Consider the following 23960-nt stretch of genomic DNA (forward strand, 5'->3'; position numbering starts at 1 on the left):
AACAAACAAAACACAAACATAAAACCCTGAAACTAAAAGAACAAGAAAAAACTTCTCCCTAGTAATCTGTTATGGAATTATTTTCCATGAATTTAAATTTCTTATTGAAACTTTTATTTTCTTTAATTTTATTTGTTTCCTGTTACATGATTTATTTCTGTTTCTTCATCCAGAGACTATTTCTAAGTTTCATGTTCTCTTGTCTGTTACCTCAGAAGTTGGTGAGGAAATCTATACTTAATCTAAAAAATATTCTTCAAACTGACAATACTGTAAGGTAGTTAACTTATGTTTCTTATGTCCATGTCAAATACTGCTTATTTTAATAAAGACTTTTAGTTAGACTAAAAAAAAGTATTTACTTATAAGTGATGACATCCATTAAGTATAAACATCTGATGATTATTTTTCTTTTACATAACAGATCAACAATATATAGTCCTGAACCTAAACCCCTTTAAGTGTAAGTTACTGAAGCCAAACTCCTTTATACCTTTGGTGTTCATTTATAACCCTGTAAAAATTTAAAATTAGTACCCACATACAGACCAATGCAGAATCGTACAAAAATATTTGAATACTGAAAAACAGAAGTAAAACAGAAACGAATAGCTTTTTTCTTAAAAAAAAAAACTTCCTTTTTTCTTCATATTCACATTTTAATTTTATATACTTAGAAACTGAGGTTTATTCTTAAAATGTTCTTTTTGCAGTGAGTTCATTATCTCACCTATCTACAATGATTTCAGAAGAGATTAGAAAGAGATGAATATATTTAAAGAATCAGACTCTTGTGAACAATGACATCATCAAAAAGGTCTTGTTTTCATTAATATGCCAATAGTAGGAAAGAGAGGATGGGTGAGTTTTCTTCATAAGCAGGTTCACTGTAGACAGAAACGGCCTGCCTTCCCAGCAAGAAGATCCTGAAATCACAAGCTCCAGCCTCCATCGATGATAATAGGATTACCTGTTACATAGGCAGACTGCAGTGATAAACACAAGGAGATAGAACAATTAACCAGGTTGTGTTTCTTCAGTTTTCCAGACTGAGATAGCTAAACAGTTTATCCTCATAGTACCAGGAAACCACACTTTTAACAAATAGAAATTAGGAAAATCTGAATTAAATTTCAGATGATTTAAAACTGCTGAGTGTTCTTGTGATCTGGATCTGACTGGCCTCTGGCTGGTGTCTGAGCACATGTCACATCATTCTAAGAGTGTCTGGACTCAGAATCAGAAAATTAAGAAATTTTGTGATATAGAGCCATTATCCGAATTAGGATAAAGTATAGGCTAAAACAGTACATTTTCATTTTGAAACTCAGAATTATTCTAACTAGCTGAGTTTTATGCCACTAATAAACCTTTGAACATAATCAAGTGTGTAAGTAACAAAGTAGTAATGTCAATTACCAAACAGAATTTTTTTAAAAAGATGATTGATTTTTTAAAAAGATGATTGATATATTGATTAAATATACATGGGTAATTCTAGGAACTGAAGCACACTAAATGTCTTTTTAAAATTTATATGAGTAATAATTATTATAATCTATTAACCAAAAAAAATTCTATACTAGTTTCAGACATCCAAATCTGTACAAAACTAAAGGAGTTTAAAAATTACTGAATTTTTTCCCCATAGAATTTTTCATTTTCCAAAGAATTAAAGCTGAAGTGATTCTTGTAGTAGAGGTTTAAAAATGTTTTAACTTAAACATGGATAATAGACTCAAATTTGTGTTCTTAGTTTTAAATTCACCTAAAGCCTGAGCCAATGGAAGAGGCTGGAAGGAAAGACATCATAACAGGAGTACAGAGTGTTTTAAAGTTCAATATATATTGTATAGCACAGGGAACTCTACTCAATACTCTGTAATGGCCTATATGGGAAAAGAATCTAAAAAAGAGTGGATATATGTATACGTATAACTGATTCACTTTGCTGTACACCTGAAACTAACACAACATTGTAAATCAACTATACTCCAATAAAAATTAAAAAGAATAAAATTCAATATATGAAGACTGATCATATAAAGTAGATAAACTAGGGGGTTATTAGACACTCTACCAAGAAACAACCCCAATTTCTCCAAGTGTTTTTTAAAAGGCAAGCTTTCTGTTTTACATATGGACTCTTCTGGATCTTTCCAGAAGAGTCCATATGTTGGACTTTTGTTGCACATTTCAAGCCAGAACATTCCCAAATATTTGGTAACCTAAGCTCTGGCTAAACCAGGGCAATTTAGCTTATCAGCAGTACCCACAAATCAAATGAGCTCTTGTGAAGATACAGATTCAAAGAAATCAGAAAGGTTAATGTACTCAGTCATTCATAATCTGCTTAGTCATTTCCTCAGCTATGAACAACTGTTGTTAATAGCTCTGAGAAGTAGTAACTGCTCTGTCACTAAAACATTTCAACCTCTCTATCTGTCACATTCACCACCACCTGGTGTGCACCAAGTTACACTGAAGAGGGGCTAATTGATCAGTAACACATCTCCTCACTCCCGCCTACTCCCCTTTCCTTCTCTCTTCTCTCTTCCAGTTAGCTCCCTGGTCGTGTACTATTCACAGACATAAAACAGAGGGGATGTCCTTGTGCTTTATACCTTATAAGAAATATCTCTTATGAAAGAGTTTCTGCTTTCACAGCTGTTTGCCATTAAAAAATATACAGTAGCCATTAAGGAAAAAACTGATTACTAAATAGGTGCAAAGTGGAAAGAGACAGAATTAGGAATTTCCGTACGTGATGATAAATAGGTAAAAATTCATAGGGAAAAAAAAGAGGTACTGGTATTGCTCTAAACAAGTCACCAGTAAAACTGAAAACACCAGATGCTAATTCTGTGTCTCCTGTGTCAGATGCAAATCTGGTTAACCCTCTCCCCATTTCACCAGAAGCTCTCATAATTTTGGAGGTTCACTGGTTTGATTTACAAATCAAATTTACAAATGGTTTCCCAAATTGTAATTTTTGAAAGTAATTATAAAATTGAGCAATTTAATTTTTTTCAATCCTCCACCACTTCATTTGCTATCAGATTCAGTGACATGTAACGTTGAATGAGGAAGAATTGGTGGTGGCTCAGATCAAAGTGGCCTTTCTATGAGCAACTTAAATCAGAACTTATTCCTATCTTGTAAAAGCAGCATCTTAGCACCTACATGCCATCACTCCCTAAATCATACTATTTTGATGAGCAAATTGTGGCCAAATGTGATTGAGGATAATGAACCCCTGGGAAGAACAGTGCTTACTTCATCAGAGGCCAGGTACACGCAGAGCAGGGCTATTTCTTCTGCAGTTGCAAATCTTCCTGTTTTCTGTCTCTTTAGGAAATCACTCAGTGCCTGGAACCAGAAACCATACTGGACATCAGTGATGTGAGCTGAAGTAACTCACCTGCAACACCTTCAGAAGGTCAAAGGCAAGAGGACTCTACAAAGGTACCACTGGCTTGTTGCCTTGATTAATTATACATGATACAAGATACAGGAGAATATCATTAATATCATTAATTGTGGACCAAACAGGACTATGGTGACTCCCAATCTACTCAAATTATTTGTTTTATACTAAAACCTACAGAGACTGTGACAGATCAGAAGATAATATTAAAGAAGAGGGCATTTTCATATTTTTTGAAGATGTGGTAAAATGCACATAATATAAAATTTACCATCTTAACCAATTTGAAGTGTACAGTTCAGTAGTGTTAAGTCCATTCATATTATCGTGCAACAAATCTCCACAATTCTTTTCATCTTGAAAAACTGAAACTCTATACCCATTAAATAATAACTCCCCACTCCCTCTCCCCCAGCCCCTGGCAACCACCTTTCTACTTTCTGTCTCTATGGATTTGTCTACTCTAGGTAAGGAAGGGGCATTTTTTTTTTTTAAACCAGAGGATTTAAACACATTTAAAATAGCAGATATACCTCTTCAGGATTTGGTCTGGCTTGTATTCTTTCCTGCAGAGATGGGGTATCAACCGTTCCTAAATCAAAGGAGGGCATTCAGCTTGGTTACTTACTTAGACTGAAAAAGAAATTAATGATTAAATTTTAAACTTCCTTTCCATATGATACAACCATCAGTGAAAGCCTTCTCCATGACTTGGAGTGACAATTTCACCTCTACCTGCCTGCTTTTTATTTAATAGGCTTATAAATTCTTTAATAAATTTCTATGATTTTCAAAAACACAGACTATACTTCTTTGTGAAGTATATTAGGCAAAAAATGACACCCAGCATTCCCAGGACATACTTTAGTCACATCACATTGATATGATACTTTATGGATTTTAAGCACTGTTATAGGTATTATCTCAGTTAATCCTTGCAACAACCCTGAGATGTATTATAGATAAAATCATACAAGGACTATATCAGTATAAGGACCCAGACTACCTAATGATCTCAAAAACATTCTCTGCTGTCAGGTTCACTCTGGGGGGATTCTCAGGGACAACTCCACACCCATGATAGTCCTCGATAACTTAGGTGGCTCTTAATTTTCCTCATTATCTTGCCTATTTTCATTGGTTTTAAATTCCTGTTTTAACCATTGTTTCAGATTTCTCATCGAAAAAATATAACTTTATTTTACTTAAAAACAAGAAAAATAATAATGACACTAAAATTTTTAAAATCCCACTTAGTTCACATTCCTTACAGAGTAAGTTCCCATACATTTCTGTTAACTTCTGTGATCTGCAAATTCTCTTCAGAGGGCTTTCTTCTGCTGACCATACTCCCGGAGACCACACGATCTTTCTAAGGTCATAGCAAGTGACTTTACAGTCATACTCTCAGCTCCATCCTTAGACCATGCTCCTGGGTGTGCCATAGATTTGATGTTTGCTTGGAAATCATTTCTTTCTTTTTTTAAAAAAAATTTTTATGGGGGTATAGTTGATTTACAATGTTGTGTTAGTTTCAGGTGTACAGCAAAGTAAGTCTTTATACATATACATATATCTACTCTTTTTTAGATTCTTTTCCCATATAGGCCATTACAGAGTATTGAGTAGAGTTCCCTGTGCTATACAGTAGGTCCTTATTAGTTATCTATTTTATATACAGTAATGTGTATATGTCAGTCCCAATCTCCCAATTTATTATCCTCCCCGCCTCGGAAACCATTTCTTAATTTTATTATCATTTGCCATTTCTCTGGAGAGACTGGGAATCTTTGAAATCTGCAAATACTGGCTCCTTTTTGTTTAACAGCCTTTTCCTTAGCTTGTCTCTGTGCTCTCACATTTCACTGTAAGCAGGCAGCACTTTCAATAGGCTGGGTGGGAGTTGCCTTGGCTACATCACCTGGTTCATCAGGAACATTTTCTACCCTCCACAGTTACCACAGGCAATAGTGTTGATGAAATGTCTTAAACCATAAAGCAAAAATCTCTTTGTATCCAATTTCTGGTGATATTTTCCTCACTTGCCTCATCAATAGCCTCCTTAAAGTCCACAATTCTACCAACAGTGTGCTCAAGGCACCTTAAGCATTCACTTAACGCCCTCCTCAAAATCCTTAAATCTTTAACAGCTTCCTCCTGCTGAGGCAAATGCTCACCGACTCTTACATATGGCTGGTATTAACGACTATTACATGAACTCTGTAGCAAGCCTATGCCTCGCACTTAATTCCACTGTCACCTGACTCTGCTGTGTCCCTGGCACAGACTGACACACCATGCCACTGTCCACACCAGTCTGGCGTTGAAGTGTTGTGACTATATCATCAGCACCAACCCAGACACACTCATTCCTTGTCACATTTTCTTTGTGACTGGCTCAGTGAGTCACAGCTAGTTCCTTGTTCCAGACAGTGGGAGAATATATTTTCCAATCTTCTGAGAAGTCCAGCTTCAAAACAACCACATTTCCAAATCATTTTGCCATTTATTCCACTGGGAAAATGGCACCAAGAATAGCTAGACTCAAGTATCACCAACGTGTATGTTAAAACCCAGTGAAACTCTCTCTCCTGTAACCTCCTCTTTCTTGGTGTTACCTACGTTTACCGTTCTAGTCCAAGAAAAATTAAACAGAACACCTCAATCATGGAAATTCTGTCCCTTGAAGGTTATTTAGTAGTTTCCCCCTTTCATAAGTCAGTGGTTTTCAACCTGAGGGGTGACCGTGATGAATTACATCAGAATTTCCAGTGGCACTTTCCAAACTACACACAGTGTTCCCCATCAAGCCCTTCTCCGAATGCTGGCATGCCCTTCAGGTTTTGAAAGGTCCCACAGGTAACTGTGAATTGCTTCTCCTCCCCAAACCCACAATACCAGTTGTGAACTACTAAGAGAAACCTTGATTCTGGACATGCAGTATTGAATTTCTTTTCAGAGAGGAAATTGATAATTCTTCTTAGGCAGACCTCATGTTACTCTACTTTGCCTTGCTGAGCTTCACAGCTACTACATTTTTTTTACAAATTTCAGGGTTGTGTAATGCTTCTTTGAGCAAGTCTACAGGCACCATTTTTCCAACAGCATTTATTTGCTCACTTCATGTCTTTGTGTCACATTTGGTAATTCTTGCAATATTTCAAACTTTTTCATTATTATTATATTTGTTATGGGGATCTGTGATCAGTGATCTTTGATGGTACTACTGCAAAAGGATTATGACCCACTGAAGGCTCAAATGATGGTGAGCATTTTTTAGCAATGTTTTTTTTTTTTTTTTTTGCGGTATGTGGGCCTCTCACTGTTGTGGCCTCTCCCGTTGCGGAGCACAGGCTCCGGACGCGCAGGCTCAGCGGCCATGGCTCACGGGCCCAGCCGCTCTGCGGCATGTGGGATCCTCCCGGACCGGGGAACGAACCCGTGTCCCCTGCATCGGCAGGCGGACTCTCAACCACTGCGCCACCAGGGAAGCCCTAAAATGTTTTTGAATTAAGGTATGTACATTGTTTTTCTAGACACAATGCTATTGTACACTTAATCGACTACAGTACAGTGTAAACATAAATGTCCTTTCTACTCATAATAAGTTCTGCTTTTCTCCTTTCCTTTATATGAGGGGCCAGCATACTTTTTGGTCAAAAGCCAGACAGGAAATATTTTTAGGTTTGAGAACCATTTGGTCTGTTATAACTACTCAACTCTGACTGTAGCATGAAAGCAAACTTAACCAATATAAAAGCAAACTGGGTGTGGATGTACTCCGATAAAACTGTGTTTACAAAACAGGTGGTAGGCCGGATCTGGCCTGCAGGCCATAGTTTGCTGACCCCCTCTTTACAGCATAAAGGAAGGTATGAATCCCTCCTTTTTGTTTATGGGCCACCCCAGGTGACGGACATGACTCAGTGGCTCCCTGTGTCTGGGAGGTTCCTCTTTCTTCCTGCTGTTCTGTGAGCATGGTCTACGTTTCAACTTTCCCCTGACGAGGCCATCCTGGGCTTGCTTCCAAAACACCAAGCCCTGGCCAGTTATGTCTCTCAACCACAGGGTTTGGAATTGTCCCCATCCACACAAGTAGCATTTAAACCTTTTGCATCTGGTAAATCAAAATGGCATCACTTGTGCTAAAGCCCATGATACAAAACCTACATTTAATGCCTAACCTAATTGCAGTTTCAACCTTTACCAGAAATGTAATCTTAGTCAACCAGTCTGGAATTTTCTTGTTAGCACCAATGAGGTAATTGGGCCCCCCGTGGGCCCTCTCTATCCCCCTAGAGGAAGAAGAGGCAACCTGTAGTATAAAACCTGTGCCATACCCTCCTCCTTAAAAAAGAAGTCCCAGCCCAGAATAACCTTTTCTTTTCTTTTGCCAATGACCTCCTTGCCCCACCCTTCTTTCTATGAAAACCTTCCATTTTTGTATATGGCTCCCTGAAGCATCCTTCCAGTTGCTCGATGGGATGCCACTTGATTCATGAATCGTTGAATAAAGCCAATTAGGTCTTCAAATTACTTGGTTGAATTTTGTCTTTTAACACATCTGTGGGTTATTCCTAATGACTTAGGATCTCTCTCCCAACTTACCATTGGACTGTTATCTTAATAAGCCTGGACTCTTTTTTCTTTGGAGCTTTTGCCCAATGACAATACAACATGTGGTAAACAAGCTTACATAGATATTTTTCACAGTGGCAGCCGGGAGGTCAGAAAGGACAAGTTCATAGTCCCACAGTGCCCAACTCACCTGGACAAACACAGTTGCACCGGATACCCTGCTGGATGAAGTCTGCAGCAACAGACTTTGTGAGACCAATCACAGCCGCCTTAGTTGTGCTGTACACACACCTGTTCACAACTCCTGAGAATGAAGGGAAGTTCAACCGTTGAAGGAATAAAAAAACACAGTCAACTTTAGGAAGCAGGAGACCATTGTCATGCTTCCTCACACTCCACAATTTTTAAGATTTTTTTTTTTTTTTTTGATGTGGACCATTTTAAGAAGTCTTCATTGAATTTGTTACAATATTGCTTCTGTTTTGTGTTTTGGTTGTTTGGTCTCGAGGTATGTGGGATCTGAGCTCCCCGACCAGGGATCGAACCCATACCCCCTGCACTGGAAGGCGAAGTCTTAACCATTGGGCCACCAGGGAAGTCCCTGCACCCTTTATAAAAATCAATATCAGATTTTCTCCTTTAATAGAGCTAGTTTCTGAATCTGGGAAAATAATATCATTATTGGCACAATTCAGTTGAGACTTCAGTGTTGAGATGCTGCACCTAAGTGACAGCAGTGGCTTTAGTTTTTCATCATCAGTTGGTAGAACAAAGAAATTTAGGGTAAAGCAAAGCAAAACAAAACACAACCCAAACAAACCCAGAGGCTTAGGCATTTCTTTGCATTCCTCTCCTGTGCAGGCTTACTGTGTACATCCTTGCTAAGAGAAGGAATGTTATCTCAGCAGTAACTACTTCATTTTCAACTCGAAATCCATCTGTGCCAGACTGTGACATTGTCCATCATCTCCACTTTAAAAAAAATTTTTTTTGTCACAATCAAAGTAGCTTTATTCTAGTAATGCAAGGTTTAATGTTCAAACATGAAACTGATCCCAGGAATGAATTAGAGTGGGAAAACAAGTCATTTAAAACAGAGGTCTTGGGAATTCCCTGGTGGTCCAGTGGTTATAACTTGGCGCTTTCACTGCTGGGGCTCTGGGGTCCAATTCCTGGTCAGGGAACTAAGATCCTGCTAGCCATGAGGCAGGGCCCCGAAAAAAAAAAAAAAAAAAAAAAAGGAAAAAAGGAAGTCTTAACCAGGAGAAGCACAAGATCAAATAAACATAACAGATAACACCTTATGAAAAGTAGGTGAAGATTACAGAATGTTCTAAAATTAAAAAAAAAAAAGAAACTTTTAAAGATTCAAGAGGACATCATCTCCACTTTTGCACTGCAATCTGGCCCTTCAACTTGACTTCTCATTTAGGGCTGGATCAAATGTCTTTGTGAAGCACTCCCCCAATCCACAGGCAGAGTTATGTCCCTGCTATTTTAACAGCACTTTGTACAATGCTCTGTTATAATCTTATCACACTGTAGAAGATGTGCATTTGCTTGACTCTCTCCCCCTTTTAGACTGTGAATTCTTTGGGGTCAGGGACATCTAGTGGGTGTTTAATACATCTTTTTTGATTAATTAAATGTATAAATGTTTCCTTCTCCCAGTTTGATCTTCATTTCCATATCCATTAGAAGGAATAAAAGGTAGAGCAAAGCAAACCAACTTATATTTAACTTTATGACCGGTTCACATCTAAGGCAAAAGGACTGGTACTTAAGAAACTTTAGAGCAATTTTAAAAAAAGCAGTTTTGAAGTTATGTGTGGGTTTTATGATCTCTGCTATGCTTGCTCCCCAAACCCTTAGCTCTTGAAGGTGTGTGAGGACATGTGTCATGATACCCAGAGGAAGACACACCTACCTTTGATGCTCGATGCCACAGAGGACATGTTGATAATGTTGCCAGATTTCTGAGCAAGCATCTGCCAAAACAAAACAAAGACCAAAAAAAGATGCTATTCTGCAGGCTAAAAATACTACCTCTTTAAAAGATGCGCATTTACTTATGGTTTGCAGGACCATCTTATTAGCTATTAACATTAAGCACTGTTAAGCAGTCTTTTTTTTTTTTTTAATGGATTTTCTTTTCTTTTTTCTTTTTTTGGCCATGCTACACAGCTTGTGAGATCTTAGTTCCTTGACCAGGGATTGAACCCGGGCCCTTGGCAGTAAAATCACGGAGTCCCAACCACTGGAACACCAGGGAATTCCCTGTTAAGCAGTCTTAATGGTCTCACCCAATCATTGCTGGGAATTGACGGCTTGTGTACACATTGGCAGGAACATTTCCCAGGGGTTTACTGCCTTCCTGTGGCACAAAAGCATCAGCAAGACCAAGAAGGAACTCTGAGCTAAATGAAAGGCTAATGAATGTTAATGTTACTGTATGTTCCTGATGGAAAACTCTTTCTCCATTCATCACATATTCAACATATAGTTGAATACCAACTGTGGTCAGGTACAGTGGTAGGTCGAGGAGATTCAAAGAGAAATGACTCAGTTCCTGCCTGCCTATAGAGCTGCCAGTCTTATTGAAGTGGCTGATATAACCTGCATCCAGCAAGAGGAAAGACTGTCATTGGTGAGGGGGCAGGCGTGGAAAGAAGGGACCAGGCTGCAGGGCACTCACAGGAGGGCTGCTTTTTTTTTTTTTTTTTTTTTTCGGTATGCGGGCCTCTCACTGTTGTGGCCTCTCCCGTTGCGGAGCACAGGCTCCGGATGCGCAGGCCCAGCGGCCATGGCTCACGGGCCCAGCCGCTCCGCGGCATATGGGATCCTCCCAGACCGGGGCACGAACCCGTATCCCCTGCATCGGCAGGCGGACTCTTAACCACTGCGCCACCAGGGAGGCCCCGAGGGCTGCTTTTTTGAAAGCTAGAGCGTTAATCAGAAAAATAAAAGAGAAGCGTATTTTCTTCCCACAGAAGTGGGAAGAAGGGATGGGTCTGGCTGGAAGACAGAATGTGGGAGGAATAAAGCTGCAGAGGCCAGTGGGGCTAAACTTAGGAATTTTGGCTTTACCCTGAAGGCAATGCGGTGGAGACGATGAGGGGTTTAATGCAGAGGGGGAGTGGCATGTTCAGATTTGAGGATTACAAAGATTACTCTGGCATCTTGTAGAGGAGAGCAGTGGAAGCTGATGCAGGGATTTAGGAAAGGAGTAATGAAAGCAGAGAGCAGAAATGTCTGTGGGTAACAGAGGTGGAGACAGCTGAGGTGCCTGAGCAGGACTTGGTATATGGTTACATGCAGTGAGGGCTGCTCCCCATCTAGGGCAGTGTTTCCTAAGAAGACGTCCTTCAGAATCCCACACGGAAAGTGTGAAAGTCTTAAGAGGAGGGTCTGTGGCTGTTCTGTCCTCCTAGACAGGGTACACAGCAGCCAGTCAATACGTTTCAGTGAATCAAAATCTCTTGAGGTGCTAGGTTCAAGTGCAGATTGCTGAGCTCTGCCCCAGACCTAAACAAATATATCACTGAAAAAAGCTGCTATGAATTAAAAAATGTTTTCAGATGAACTTATATTTAATTAAAAGATGTATGTATGTTTTCAAGACGATATAGGTATATGCAAGGGCATGGGTATCCACCCATCAATGTTTGGGGGGAAGAAGCAAGAGTTGGAGAGAATTCCTGCCTCGTGGGCACTAACTTACTGAAATCAGAGGCTGCCGGGACGACCATAAAGAACAAGGAGGAGGTGGTGAAGAGTTAAAATAAGTGCTGGGGGAGATGGAGAAGAGGAAGGAGAACCAGGATATGCTGTCATGAAAGTCAAGTAAAGAGCTTCTAAGAGGGAGGAGTCTCCGTAGGCAGTGTAAAGGGTCAAAGAAAAAAGTCACTTCTGCTGGGATGAGTTTATCCAGCAGCTTTCAAGGAGGTGTAGGAATGGAGAAGGTGAATAACTGGATGATCCAGGGATGAGTTTGCCAAGATTCTATTTTGCCTTATAGTATTCTTACTTTCTGTTTTGATACTTAGCTACTAATCGTACCTAAGAGCAGAAAGTCTAAAACTACCCTAAGGTATTATGTTGAATGGATTAAAAGGATAAAAGGAGAAGCGTAGGTGACCCAGTGAAATCCAGAAGATGGCAGGGAAAGAAAATATTGAACCCAACTTGTTTGTCTATATAATAAAGAGGATCATAATGAAATGGGGTCCTCATAAAAAAAGACCAGGAAAATTAGTAAAATATAACAGTGTTAAGAACTAAGCCTTAAAATTATTCTTTCTTATCCAGTTTAGCAAGTAACATAACCCATTTAAATTAATTTATTTTCCCAGTTTCACTGAGGTATAATTGATAATATATACAATCCATTTTTAATACATATGGAATACATGTAGCCCAATTTAACATATAAAGATGGGCTATTAAATAAGTTCAGTCTCCGATCTTCTGAAATGCAATAAAATCCTCAGGCAGAACTTTAGAAAACAGTCACCTGGGAGATGCTAGTGCCGCCCCCTAACTCTTGGACTGTCCATTCAGCCCAGGTCTAGCTGCTGATTCTAGAGCCCACAGTCCTTGCGTCCTCCTGTGCTGCCTTCTCAACACCAGCTCGGCACCTGTTGTCATGGTGTCAATGCTCTTCTTGGCTCTGCATGCAACAGCCCTCTCTGGCAGGTACAACAATAAAGTGAGGTGCCTGGATGTAGTAATGCTGTCTAGGATTGATCTCCCAGAAGCTGAGGCGGATGCCACAAAGAGCTCTGAAGATTCCCTCTAGCTGCATCTAGTTACTGTGACACAGCTCTTCTGCCCCCACTGACCACAGCCCAGCTCCTAAACTTGGCAGACCTTGGCTTCTTGGGTCTTCAGTGATTCCATGCCTGACCTCCACCTGGACTGACAACCTAGATTCATTTCTTCATCCAGCAAATGTTTGCTAAGCAGCTCTATGTGCGAGAGACTCTTCTAAGATACAGCAAAGAAGGAGAACACCCAAATATCCAAGACCTCCCCCATCCCTTGTTGTAATGGATCCTCTCTTCTGGTGGACCTTGGATTCTACACTGACCTCTTTTCACAGTATTTTTAATTTCTTCTCTGCCTTCTGACTGCTCTTCCAGTCTTGGAATGGTTTTCTGTATGCTTATCCATGAACAAAGATTTCCTACAAGTGTTCCTATGTTTTGACCATCTGACCTTTCAAATCTGCCTAGACTCTAAATCCTAGCTTCCCCTGGAAAGTTCTAGCTGGTATATGTGCGTCATGGTTAATGAACATAACTAGGGCCGGAAAGGACTGTGTAATCTATCACCCTCATTTTAAATAGAAGAAATAGACACCGAGAGAGCACAGGTGCTATCTCCCAGGTCCTGTGGCGAACTTAGAGGCAGAGCTCAGGCTGTTTCTAAGGTCTTCCAATGCCAGATTCCAAAATCCCAGGTGAGGTCGGTTAGGGTCACTTTAACAAGTGGCACCAACTCATTCTGACTCCCCATCCCAGTCATTAATAACTCTTAGGATTTCTTACAGATGAGTTTCATTGGCTCATATGGATTATTTTTAAGATGCTTTAAATCACAGACAAACTCACTGATTTGCAAGTTAACGTTTGATATTTTACAAGTTAACACTTAACAAGTTGAAATTTCAGCTCCACTGTATCTCACACCTATGTCCTTTCCTGATACTTGTCGAGCATTCAGTACTGCAAATGAGTCTCATATATGTGTAAGTCTTATTCACTTGACCGAGCTTTCCTCTTTTACCACAGCCTCTGCTTTTCCTCATATCCTATGCTAAGGATTAGTCTTCAAAAAATACATTGAAGTTCCAAATAACAGATTCTCATGAACTGCAAATAAGCAAAAAAAAGGCAATTTATATTTTAAAAAAATGTGCTAGTTCAACATTCCATGAGCCAACCCAAAGATTCCTTCTAGGGGCTAAACAAGTAGATTAAAAAAAATTTAGTTTTTTTTAGTTACTAAGTCAATTTCTCTAATTTTCCTTTTAGCATTCATCTGTATCCTTCTTGGCATTAGGCTGAATGTCCAGAGCAAAGTATCTGCCCTGCCTTGCCATCAGAAAACTCTTCTCCTGCCCTGGGTTGGGCAGTCATCTAATCCAGCTGGAATGGAAGAGAAGCATGGCTCTTCTGCATTTCACTAGGGTTCAACTTACAACCTTGACCTGAGCTGGTCCTGTACAAAGTCAACTTCGTTCATTGTCTGAGCCTGTGTTGTCTGCTGCAACTGGCTTATAAGCTCATTTGAAGTCAATGTTTTTCATATTTATACCCGCCCCCACCCCCCGCCCCAGAGAACCTAGTGTGGTGCTTTCCATCAAAAGGCACTTAATGCTTGTTTGTAAAATAAGATGAAAAACAGTCAGGAGTTGTGTGAAGGCTGGCAAATTCAAGGGTAGCAGACTCAGGAGGAATACTGTCTCCTTAGCACACGCTGTCTCTCACCTCTCTGGTACCTCTGTGGCTCAGCTAAAAGCAGGAGTGCAAGGAGAATACTCGGGGTACAGAAAAGCAATGGGGTACATCCACCTTGAGATGGGGGGCCTAGATGCTGACATTCTAGAAGGGGCCCAACTTCAAGGGTTCAAATCCTGGCTCTAGCCACTTGCTAGTTATATGACCTTGGGCGAGTTATCTAACCTCCCAGTTTCACCCTTCTGCACAGTGGCTGTGATAGTACCTACTTCATCGGACTGCTTTGGTCCCACATGCCCCCTTGCTGTTCCAATCCCTGGAACCCTCTTCCCAGATACCTGAACGGTCAGCTTGCTCACTTCATCGGGACCTCTATGAAAATTTCACCTTATTAATGAGGCCCTCCCGCTAGACCTCACTGATAGCCTAGCTTCTTTTTTTTTTTTTTGGCCATGCTGCGCGGCTTGTGAGATCTTAGTTTCCCAACCAGGGATTGAACCTGGGCCACCGCAGTGAAAGTGCTAAGTCCTAACCACTGGACTGCCAGGGAATTCCCTAACCTAGCTTCTTTTAAGTTCACTGTACTTATAACCACCACACACATTAGAGTTTATTTGATTACACATGATCGTATCTCGCCCCTCACAATAGGACCTCCCTTATAGAAAGGATTTGTTTAGTTCTCTGAGGTTCCTTCTGCACCTGGAAAGCAGCCTGGCATATGGTGCTTAATATTCCTTGAATGAATGAAGTGGAAAGTTAAGTGAGTTAATTTCTATTAAATGCTTTGATATAAATGTTCAATACAGGTTAGTCAGTATGTTAGCTATTATCACTCTTCTGAGTAGAGATGCTCTCTGGATGTCCAGTATGGAGACCTACTTATCCAGTGGTACTTATCCTAGCGGTGGTGGTCACCTTACTTTAGGAAGAAATGCCTTGATCATCAGGTACATGCTGCGGATGTTGAGATTCATTGAGAAGTCCCAGTCTTTCTCCCCACAGTCCAGGATGGTTCCATGATGGACGAAACTGGAAGTGTGATTAAACCGTGGGGAAAAAGATGATCATTTAAAAAAACTTCTATTCAATTTCCTGATCCTTTTTATTGTCATTTATGGCCTTAGACCATTGTCCTTTCCCTTAGCAAGATGAACAATTCAAACACAGTATCACTTAGTACATTAGGTGAGGAAGTATCCCAACAACATAAGCTAAAAAAATTTATTTGAAGACAAAATCCTTCTTTTAAAAGAAGGCAGGAGTTAGAAGCCACCAAACATAAGAAACTCTATACCTACTGCGCAGGAAACATCACTGCCCTTAAAAACAAACAAATGAGAACAGGGCGCTTGTCTTAACTCCTATTTCAAGAGCAAGAGTGCCCTCAGGTGGCAGAGATTTAACATTCTCAAGGGAAATCAAAACTGCAAGGAAAAAAAAAAATCTGCAAGGAAAACAAGTGTCTCAATATCTCAGGGTAGCAAAGTAACACCCCTACTGTACAGTTCTAACATACTGAGTAAACAACGTAGAACAAGACAAAACCTTTAAAATAAACTTCACTCTTTTTGAAGTCACACTTCCTCAAGGAAGCTTTCTAAACACTGGAGTCCTAACTGATTTCACTGTCCCCTAGACCAAAATTACGTAATTAATTATGAAATATTGTCGGTTGTGACCCTATGCACCACTGTATTTCTAGTTCAACTGAATGACAGCAAGAACCACATCCTCTATTTCTGTATCCCTTACATTGCTGAAAATTTAACAGATGCTCAAAAACTAATTTTGCTAGTTATTTTTTTCATGGCTCTGGGTATATTCTCATATGAGGAATGAGCAGGTTATTTATAAACTAGATCAGCACAATCGTTACTTTAATTTCCAAACATTGTAACATATGATAAACTATGGATAAACTGAGACTTTTTTTTTTTTTTACTCTGAACCATGATTGGGAAGAACCACAGAAATATATTAGAAGGCTCTAGAATTTTTCTACCAATGCAGCAGTACAAATGTAACACGACACAAGAAAAGTGGGATATCGGAGGTATCTACTGATTTCCTGGTTCCTCACATCTACTGTCATGCCTGAGAAGGGACAGTGGGTACCAGTCCTCGCTGTATCTACATGTAGCTGCTCCAGGTCCAGCTTTTCATCATTCATGCAGGGTTCAGCAAGCTTGGTACCACCCTAATAAGTTTAATTAAGCCATTCTCTTTGTGCCGTGTATAAAGGTACAACATGAACCTACTTTTGCTGGGATTGATTGTCCCAGTAAGAAACACTGAGCTTGGGAGGTATAAAAGACTTACTAGAATATGCCAAAGAATTGGCAACATCTTCATTTCAATAAACTGAGTACTTGGCTTCTGGTGTATATATACTTCCTTTTAAAGGCACTCTACTGGAAAACAGTTTTTCTTCTTATTTTATAAGTCCTGGTAGAGCATCAGCAACAAGTCCATTGGCATGAGCCTGTTACCAGCCCTGAGGAGAGCAACAGCGTTAGTACTGGTTGCCTTGCGTGACCTTAACTGCCTTTAGGACCCAAGCCCATGTCAATGTCTATGGCTGTCTTACTTGTAATAAAAATTCTGTCCAAAATCTAGCCATATTCCCCAAGGAATATATTATGGTTCACAGTGAATAATTTTGCCGTATTATCAAAATTCTTTTAGTGAAAGTTGCAGAAAGCTTTCTGTAAGGAGAGTGAAATTAAAAAGTTATGAATTACCCAGCAACATTAAAGAGAACATCAAGTCTCTCAATGTCATTGGCGAACTGATCAATTTGTTTCTTCTTTGTGACATCAAGGACCCGAGTCTGAATACCTGAAAAATAAAACAAAGGACACTATTTGCCTATACTCATAAAGAATGGTTAGCCTTGAAGATTTAGCTGTTTCGAAGTGTGAAGATGGCAATATCTGTCCAGTTGGGCTTTGTAGGATTGCTGATCATGCATAGGGTCTTCACAGTCTGAAGACTCTCAGTAAAAATCTTGAAGTCCTACCCACTTTGACCACCCAGTAACACGTCTCTTTCTCCCTCTCTCTCTCTCTATTCTCTGAAACGAATGATACAGGTCTTTTCTGAGTAAAGACTTCACAGTGAAGTATGAATGATCTACAGCAGATGCTTCTCAGTAAGCCAGCAGTAATAGCTGAGAGTTGGCTCATTTTAGCCCATTCTTTCCCCCAGAGGTTGAGTCAGTGCTACAGTAGTGCTGAATTCTGTCTGTTGGAGGGGAAAGGCAGGGGCGGTGGATAAGGGATTGTTTCTACTTGCGCACTTTACCTTTACGTTAATTCTATTATTTTTTAGAAATGACTCTGTTGGCCAAGGGTGCCATCACTTACTTCTGGACAAAATTACAAGTAGAAGAAATGAAAGGCCAGAAGAGGGGATGAAATACTTGAAAGCCAGACATGAGAGATCCGGCATGGGGTCTGAGAGATACATAATGTGCTACCTACAGAAAACCCCTGAACATTCTCTAATGAAAGCAGCAATCATTATTTTTATGCTTTAAAAATATATATATATATATATATATATATATATAATTTATTATTCTCTTTTGGATATAGAAAGAAAAGGTTATAAACAAAGAAAGACAAGACTGAAATTGAGTTTCAGAAAGACTTCTTTTCTTCTGTGCTTTTCTATTCCAACAGTTTGACTTTGACTTATAGGAATTATAATTCAGTGTAAGTCTAATGCAGTTAACTAGGTCAGTGAACTGATTTGTATTTGATCATGGAACCTGTTCTATTTTGCTGGAATAGTCGACTTCCAGGTAAATTCTCTGTTCTGCTTTCTTTCAGAGTAACTCAAACTGAAGTCTTCTGGTGTTGGAGTTAGGTTCAGTGTGGTGCTGTAAGGGGTAATATACACCTAAATAATCTGGGTAATCTCTTAGGGTTTCTGGTCATGATATTGAAACCAATATTCTTCAACTTAATTTTCGCCTGTTTCTTTTAACATTTTAAAGGTCAAGTTTAAATGTAAATTTTACTAGATAATTTAAAATTATGCATATGGCTCACATCATGTTTCTCTTGGACAGCACTGCCCTCAGATGAGGGGGGCACAGTTGTCATCAAAAGTTAACATAATGACTGTTAAATGTTCACATATGATTTTGTAATTAGCTACTGAATCCTTCGACATGTTGGATAAATTAAAAATTTTAAGTATACAGCTTAAATACTTTGTTTACATTTAAGTGTACAGATTTTTGTCTCTAGGTTCACAGAATACAAATTTGGTATCAGAGAATCAGGCTCTAAAAAGAAGGCCATTGGAGCGGAACAGCTAAGGAATTTCCTTTCAACAAGTAAGTACTAATGCTTTATAATCCCTTGTAGACTGAATCCCAGATTCAAGCTGCGGAGTTGCTTACCTGGGTACTTTTCCAGTTCCTGAAGTTTGGACTCATTGATATCTGTGGCTATGACTTTGGCGCCTTCTCTTGCAAAAGCCTGGTAGACACAATGCACAAATACATCCTTTGTTTACATGGTTAAACTGCTCTCATGAACTGAAAGTCATTTAGCCTTTCTCTTTTTTCTTATTTTCACTGTTGTTTTCCCTATAAAATGGGTGGAATTTCAAACTATCTAGTCTCACCTCATTCTTCCCATTGTTACTATTTTTATCATTATTAGAACAACGTGACATACATTGTGCTTGTCAGCTGACTTTGTCCCTTTAATACCAAATAAAACGTTTTTTTTTTTTTTAAAAAATAGGATTCTGTTATTAAACACCTCTCAAAATACTATTATTTTTTGATTTGATAGCATGCATTCTATTTCTGAGCAGGTGAGTAAACTCCAAATAGTAAGAGAAAAATGGGTTATATCAACACTTTTCCTCCTAATAACAGTGCATTATTAGCTCTGGTGGGGGGTTTCATGTGTGAGAAGTTGATATAAATTAGAAGGCAAAGGTAACTTGATAGTCTCATAACTATGGAGTCCTATATCTGAACTGACATAATTTCAGAAAGCCATGCATTTCTGTAGGGTCCCTGCAGTAAATTTTTTTTTTTTTTTTTTGTGGTACACGGGCCTCTCACTGTTGTGGCCTCTCCCATTGCGGAGCACAGGCTCCGGACGCGCAGGCTCACTCCGTGGCATGTGGGATCTTCCCGGACCGGGGCACGAACCCGTGTCCCCTGCATCGGCAGGCGGACTCTCAACCACTGAGCCACCAGGGAAGCCCCCTGCAGTAAATTTATTATGGTGCAGAGGAACTGAGGCAGGGAGAGAAGTTTCTCAGGTCAAAGGTTATCAGTGATGTCACATAATAAGCATGTGAGGTATTCATTCCTTTATCTGCCTGGAGTTAGGAGTAGCCACTTTTCTTTTTGTAACTTAAGACAACAGAAGCACTAAAGAAAAAAAAAAGAAAAAAGAGCAGAATTAAATACCCATGGAACCCATCCACATAATTCAATACCTCAAAAGTTAGTAAGCAAACAATAAAAGATAATAACTTACTAAGGTAGCTGCCCGGCCAATCCCCTGAGCAGCTGCTGTCAGGACGATGACCTTCCCATCAAGTCGACCCATAATGGAACCTGTGGTTTAATCTAAAGACATGTGTATTTAATGGCTTACACTGTAGCACATGGCCTTGTGCAGTAATGTCTAGAAGGAACGGTTCAATGCAGTCCTTTAAGGACCTGACGACAGCACCTCTGTACAAATACTCCTACAACTTGAGAATATTCCCATCATTCTCCAAGAATGATTACTCTAAATACCTAGCTTTGCATATGAAAAACATTTAGCAAAAACCACTGAAGTGATAACTGGTGACAGACAGACATCGGACTTTAACCCATCTTCAGGTTTTTGCAGTACCCGGAGAAGTCAGCCTCTGATGCTGATACAGCAGCATCCCCTCACTACCACCCACCCTCCCCGCTGGCCCTCCCTGCACACACTGCTATGGCACTGGGTGGGTCCTTACTACTTGGGGCTGCTTCTTGCTTCCTCTCTTGTAAACTTTTCTTGGGGTCTGCACTATTAATCATCTGTGTTTTTTCCATGTCCCTTGGGAAGATTTCACAGTTGGCCTCAGAGAATCACTGAAAAAAAAGAGTTGGAAAATCAGATCATGTCCAATACCCCCATTTTACAGATGAGGGAACTGATTTGACCTGCTCAAGGTCATAGAACTGGTCAAAGGCAGAGCCAGAACCAAACTCAGGTCTCCTGACTCTTTTGCTATGTGAACATTCTACCCCACAACGCTGCTGATCCTGTTTTAAAGTTTAAGCATTCAGCAGTAACACTTTAACAGACGCAATCAGTAATTTTTAAAAGGGAGGACTGAGAAATTCCGACGTAGGGGAAATGTGATGTGCAGAAGATATTTGGTCAGTGCTTGGATTGTAGATCTCAGGGTGAGAGTAATGGCTAGTGATGAGGTTGGGGGTAGTGAAGAGTCAAATGATGATTAAATGAGGGTGTCTGCAAGGAACCAAGTCCCTTCTCTTACCCTGCTGTTCTTAGTGTGTGCCTCTGACCACACACCAACCACAAAATGGCTGCTTTCTCCCAAGACATCGTATCTGCATTCCAGGCAGAAAGAAGGAAAGGAGCAAAAGCCTAAAGTCTTTCAGAGGCCTCACCTTTCTATTCAACGAGTAAGCCTTCCTCAGAAATTCCAGCCTGTGTTTTACTGGCCAGCTCTAGCAGTGGAGGCTAAGAATCTGAGTTTGTTTTCCAGGCTTTACAAAGTAAAAAGGTGGGGGTGACGGCGTGAGCTGGGTGGATGTTCAGTGAACTAACTGAAACAGCACATGCACAAAATAACGCCCACAATCAGTCTGCTCAATTACCTGCCTGATAAAGAGTACAGGTAGCTAGCTAGTCTTGCCTGGAGGGCTCACATGATCCAGTCATTGCTTTTTGAACTTATCTCTGCTCTCTTCAGCCAGACTTGGCTTTCTGCTGTACCCAATGTGCACTCACCGGGATTTCAAGCCTCCACCCTTTGTGCAAGCTCTCCTTTCTGAGGGCTAGTTACTCCTGTGGGCAATGGGCAATGAGGCTTTTAAGAGCATGACATGATCAGATGTGTATTCTAGAAAGCTCACAGTGGAGAACAGACCTGGGGAGGGAGTGAGCAGGCAGGGGGTTTCCTTCGGAGGTGTCGGCAGTGGTACAGAGACAGTGGAGAAACAGCAGGGATGGAGAGCTGGGGTGGATGAGGGAAGTGTTTAAGAGTTGACATAGGGCCTGGTCACCAGTGCACAGACTTCAAAGAGATTACATGGCTTGCCCAGTGTTTCACGGCTATGAATTCAAACCCAGGCCTCCTGATTACGGGTCCAAGAGAAGACCTTGTGGTTCTGAATCCCCACGCGGCGCCAGGGGCCTGCGGCTCTGCGTACAGGTGCCCGGTAACTGACCACGAGGCCGGCGCTGTGCTCTGAAACCCATCGGTGAGTTTGTGCAGAGGCCACCTCCCCCTGGCCTTTCCCAGCAGGTGCCTGAGTGCGGCACGAACGCTAAAGCAGGGCCACTTCTGGGACACATCGAGCTCCTCCCGCCGGCCTTGCGGACCCTCCCGCGCCGTGAAGGATGCACCCACACCGCCCAGCCCAGAGTCCCTCGCTCCCTCCCTTGCAGGCAGACTTCCGTCGTGGTCTGCTGGCTCTCCCAGCCTTACCTAGTTCCCTACTCATTTTCTCTCGCACCAGCATTTCCCCTAATAAATCCCGTGCGTGTTGAACTATCGGAGTCAGCTTCTCGGAGGGCTAGACTAACAGCGCGTTTTTATAAGAGCTGACTCCAGGGACTAGCTTACGACTTCACTGATGGTCTCTGACGGAGAGCTGGGCTTTCACAATGCCTGACCTACTCTGATGCAATGAATTTTCAGCTTTTTTTTTCTTCTTACATGAGTGATACGTTTTTACTTAAAACATGGTTAAGAGTCGAAACTCCAATAATCTTTACCCTCCCCCAATCTTGAGCATGATGTTTTAAAAAGCTGCTATTTTATACTATTGGCATTAGTGACTTCTGGCCCATGGCACTGTGAAGGCACATTGCAAATGTTTCCCTAGGAGGCTTTGACACCCACAGAAGCACTTACTAAACAACTGCTGAAGCACAGGGCAGCTGTTTTGCTCACTATGAAAACCTCCCCCGAGCTGTCCTCCCTATTTTCTGGGACCAGATTTTCGAACCAAAGCCTTACTACTAGACATAACTGCACGATTATATTAAAACGGATTTGTTTGGAAAAATGAGTGCAAACATGGGCTGAAATGGTGAAATGAGGCAACTTTCAATAAATCCAACGTGAAAACCAGACATGATGGATTTCTTACTCTAAATATTGGAATCAAAGTGTTAATTTTTTTTTTTTTTTTTGCCGCGCCGTAGGCCTTATGTGCTCTTATTTCCCCCACCAGGGATTGAACCCGGGCCCCAGGAGTGAAAGCACCAAGTCCTAACCACTGGACCACCAGGGAATTCCCTCAAAGTGTTAATTTTTGATTAGCAGAGACACAGAGCATTTTCAGGAACTCTTTCTTCATGAGCCAGGAAAACAATGTCGACTTTGACACTGTAAAATCCTCTCCTTTGGCTATTTTGAAAAACCTACTGGAGTTTCAAACTTGTTAAAAACCAATCCTTATCCTGAACTAACCGCTAAGCTTAATCCTGAAAAAAGGTAATGTGCAAAACTAACATCTGAAAAGAAAACCTCTCCTTTTCCCTGGCCAAAGTTTCATTTAAAATGTACCGGGAGGGCTTCCCTGGTGGCGCAGTGGTTAAGAATCCGCCTGCCAATGCAGAGAACATAGGTTCGAGCCTTGGTCCAGGAAGATCCTACATGCCGCGGAGCAACTAAGCCCGTGTGCCACAACTACTTAGCTTGAGCTCCAGAGCCCACGAGCCACAACTACTGAGCCCACACGCCACCGCTATTGAAGCCCGCGCGCCTAGAGCCCGTGCTCCGCAACAAGAGAGGCCACCGCAATGAGAAGCCCGCGCACCACAGCGAAGCAACTAAAGAAAGCCCGCGGGCAGCAACGAAGACCCAACGCTGCCAAAAATAAATAAATTAATAAAGAAATCTATTTTAAAAAATAAAAAAATAAAATATATTGGGAAATCTTACTTTACAGCAGCAAGTTGATGGCGTCCTCCAGATCACTGCGCGGGCAACAAACTTAAGACCTTTGTGCAAAAGCAGGTCAGGTGCCTAATGCATGTTGGGATTTGTAGTTCAGGTTCCTCCAGTTTTTAGAAAATGATTCGCACATCCACATACTTTATATGTAATGTGCTGCCATCTAGTGGAGCTGAGGTAGAACTGTTAACTCCAATTACGTAGAAGGTGAAAGGTAGAAAAGCATCTTACTTAGAATGTTGAAATCATTTCCTTCACTAATTTAACCGAAGTCCTTCTCTTTTATTAGCACCTACTATGTGCTGCTCTGGGAGCACTCA

General features: G+C 40.8%; 1 protein-coding gene across 3 annotated transcripts; it reads right to left on the reverse strand.

The window, feature by feature from the left end:
• Positions 1 to 638: 638 nt before the first annotated feature.
• BDH2 (3-hydroxybutyrate dehydrogenase 2) lies at positions 639 to 23706 on the reverse strand. Of its 3 annotated transcripts, XM_060088144.1 has the most exons (11): positions 23629 to 23706; positions 20458 to 20575; positions 19983 to 20074; positions 18881 to 18986; positions 17211 to 17307; positions 15390 to 15498; positions 9933 to 9993; positions 8196 to 8309; positions 3961 to 4019; positions 3277 to 3369; positions 639 to 986 (listed from the first exon to the last, which is right to left on the reverse strand). In XM_060088144.1, the coding sequence occupies exons 3-11, from the start codon at positions 20052 to 20054 to the stop codon at positions 933 to 935; spliced, it is 765 nt and encodes a 254-aa protein (XP_059944127.1). In that variant the 5' UTR covers positions 20055 to 20074; positions 20458 to 20575; positions 23629 to 23706; the 3' UTR covers positions 639 to 932. The 3 variants fall into 3 exon arrangements, with proteins under 3 accessions (XP_059944127.1, XP_059944148.1, XP_059944044.1); XM_060088165.1 differs by lacking the exon at positions 20458 to 20575 and having other exon boundaries at positions 23629 to 23680; XM_060088061.1 differs by lacking the exons at positions 20458 to 20575; positions 23629 to 23706 and having other exon boundaries at positions 18881 to 18959; positions 19983 to 20084.
• Positions 23707 to 23960: the final 254 nt, after the last annotated feature.

Source organism: Mesoplodon densirostris, chromosome 1 (genome assembly GCF_025265405.1).
Source record: "Mesoplodon densirostris isolate mMesDen1 chromosome 1, mMesDen1 primary haplotype, whole genome shotgun sequence".
NCBI classification, from domain to species: Eukaryota; Metazoa; Chordata; class Mammalia; order Artiodactyla; family Ziphiidae; genus Mesoplodon; species Mesoplodon densirostris.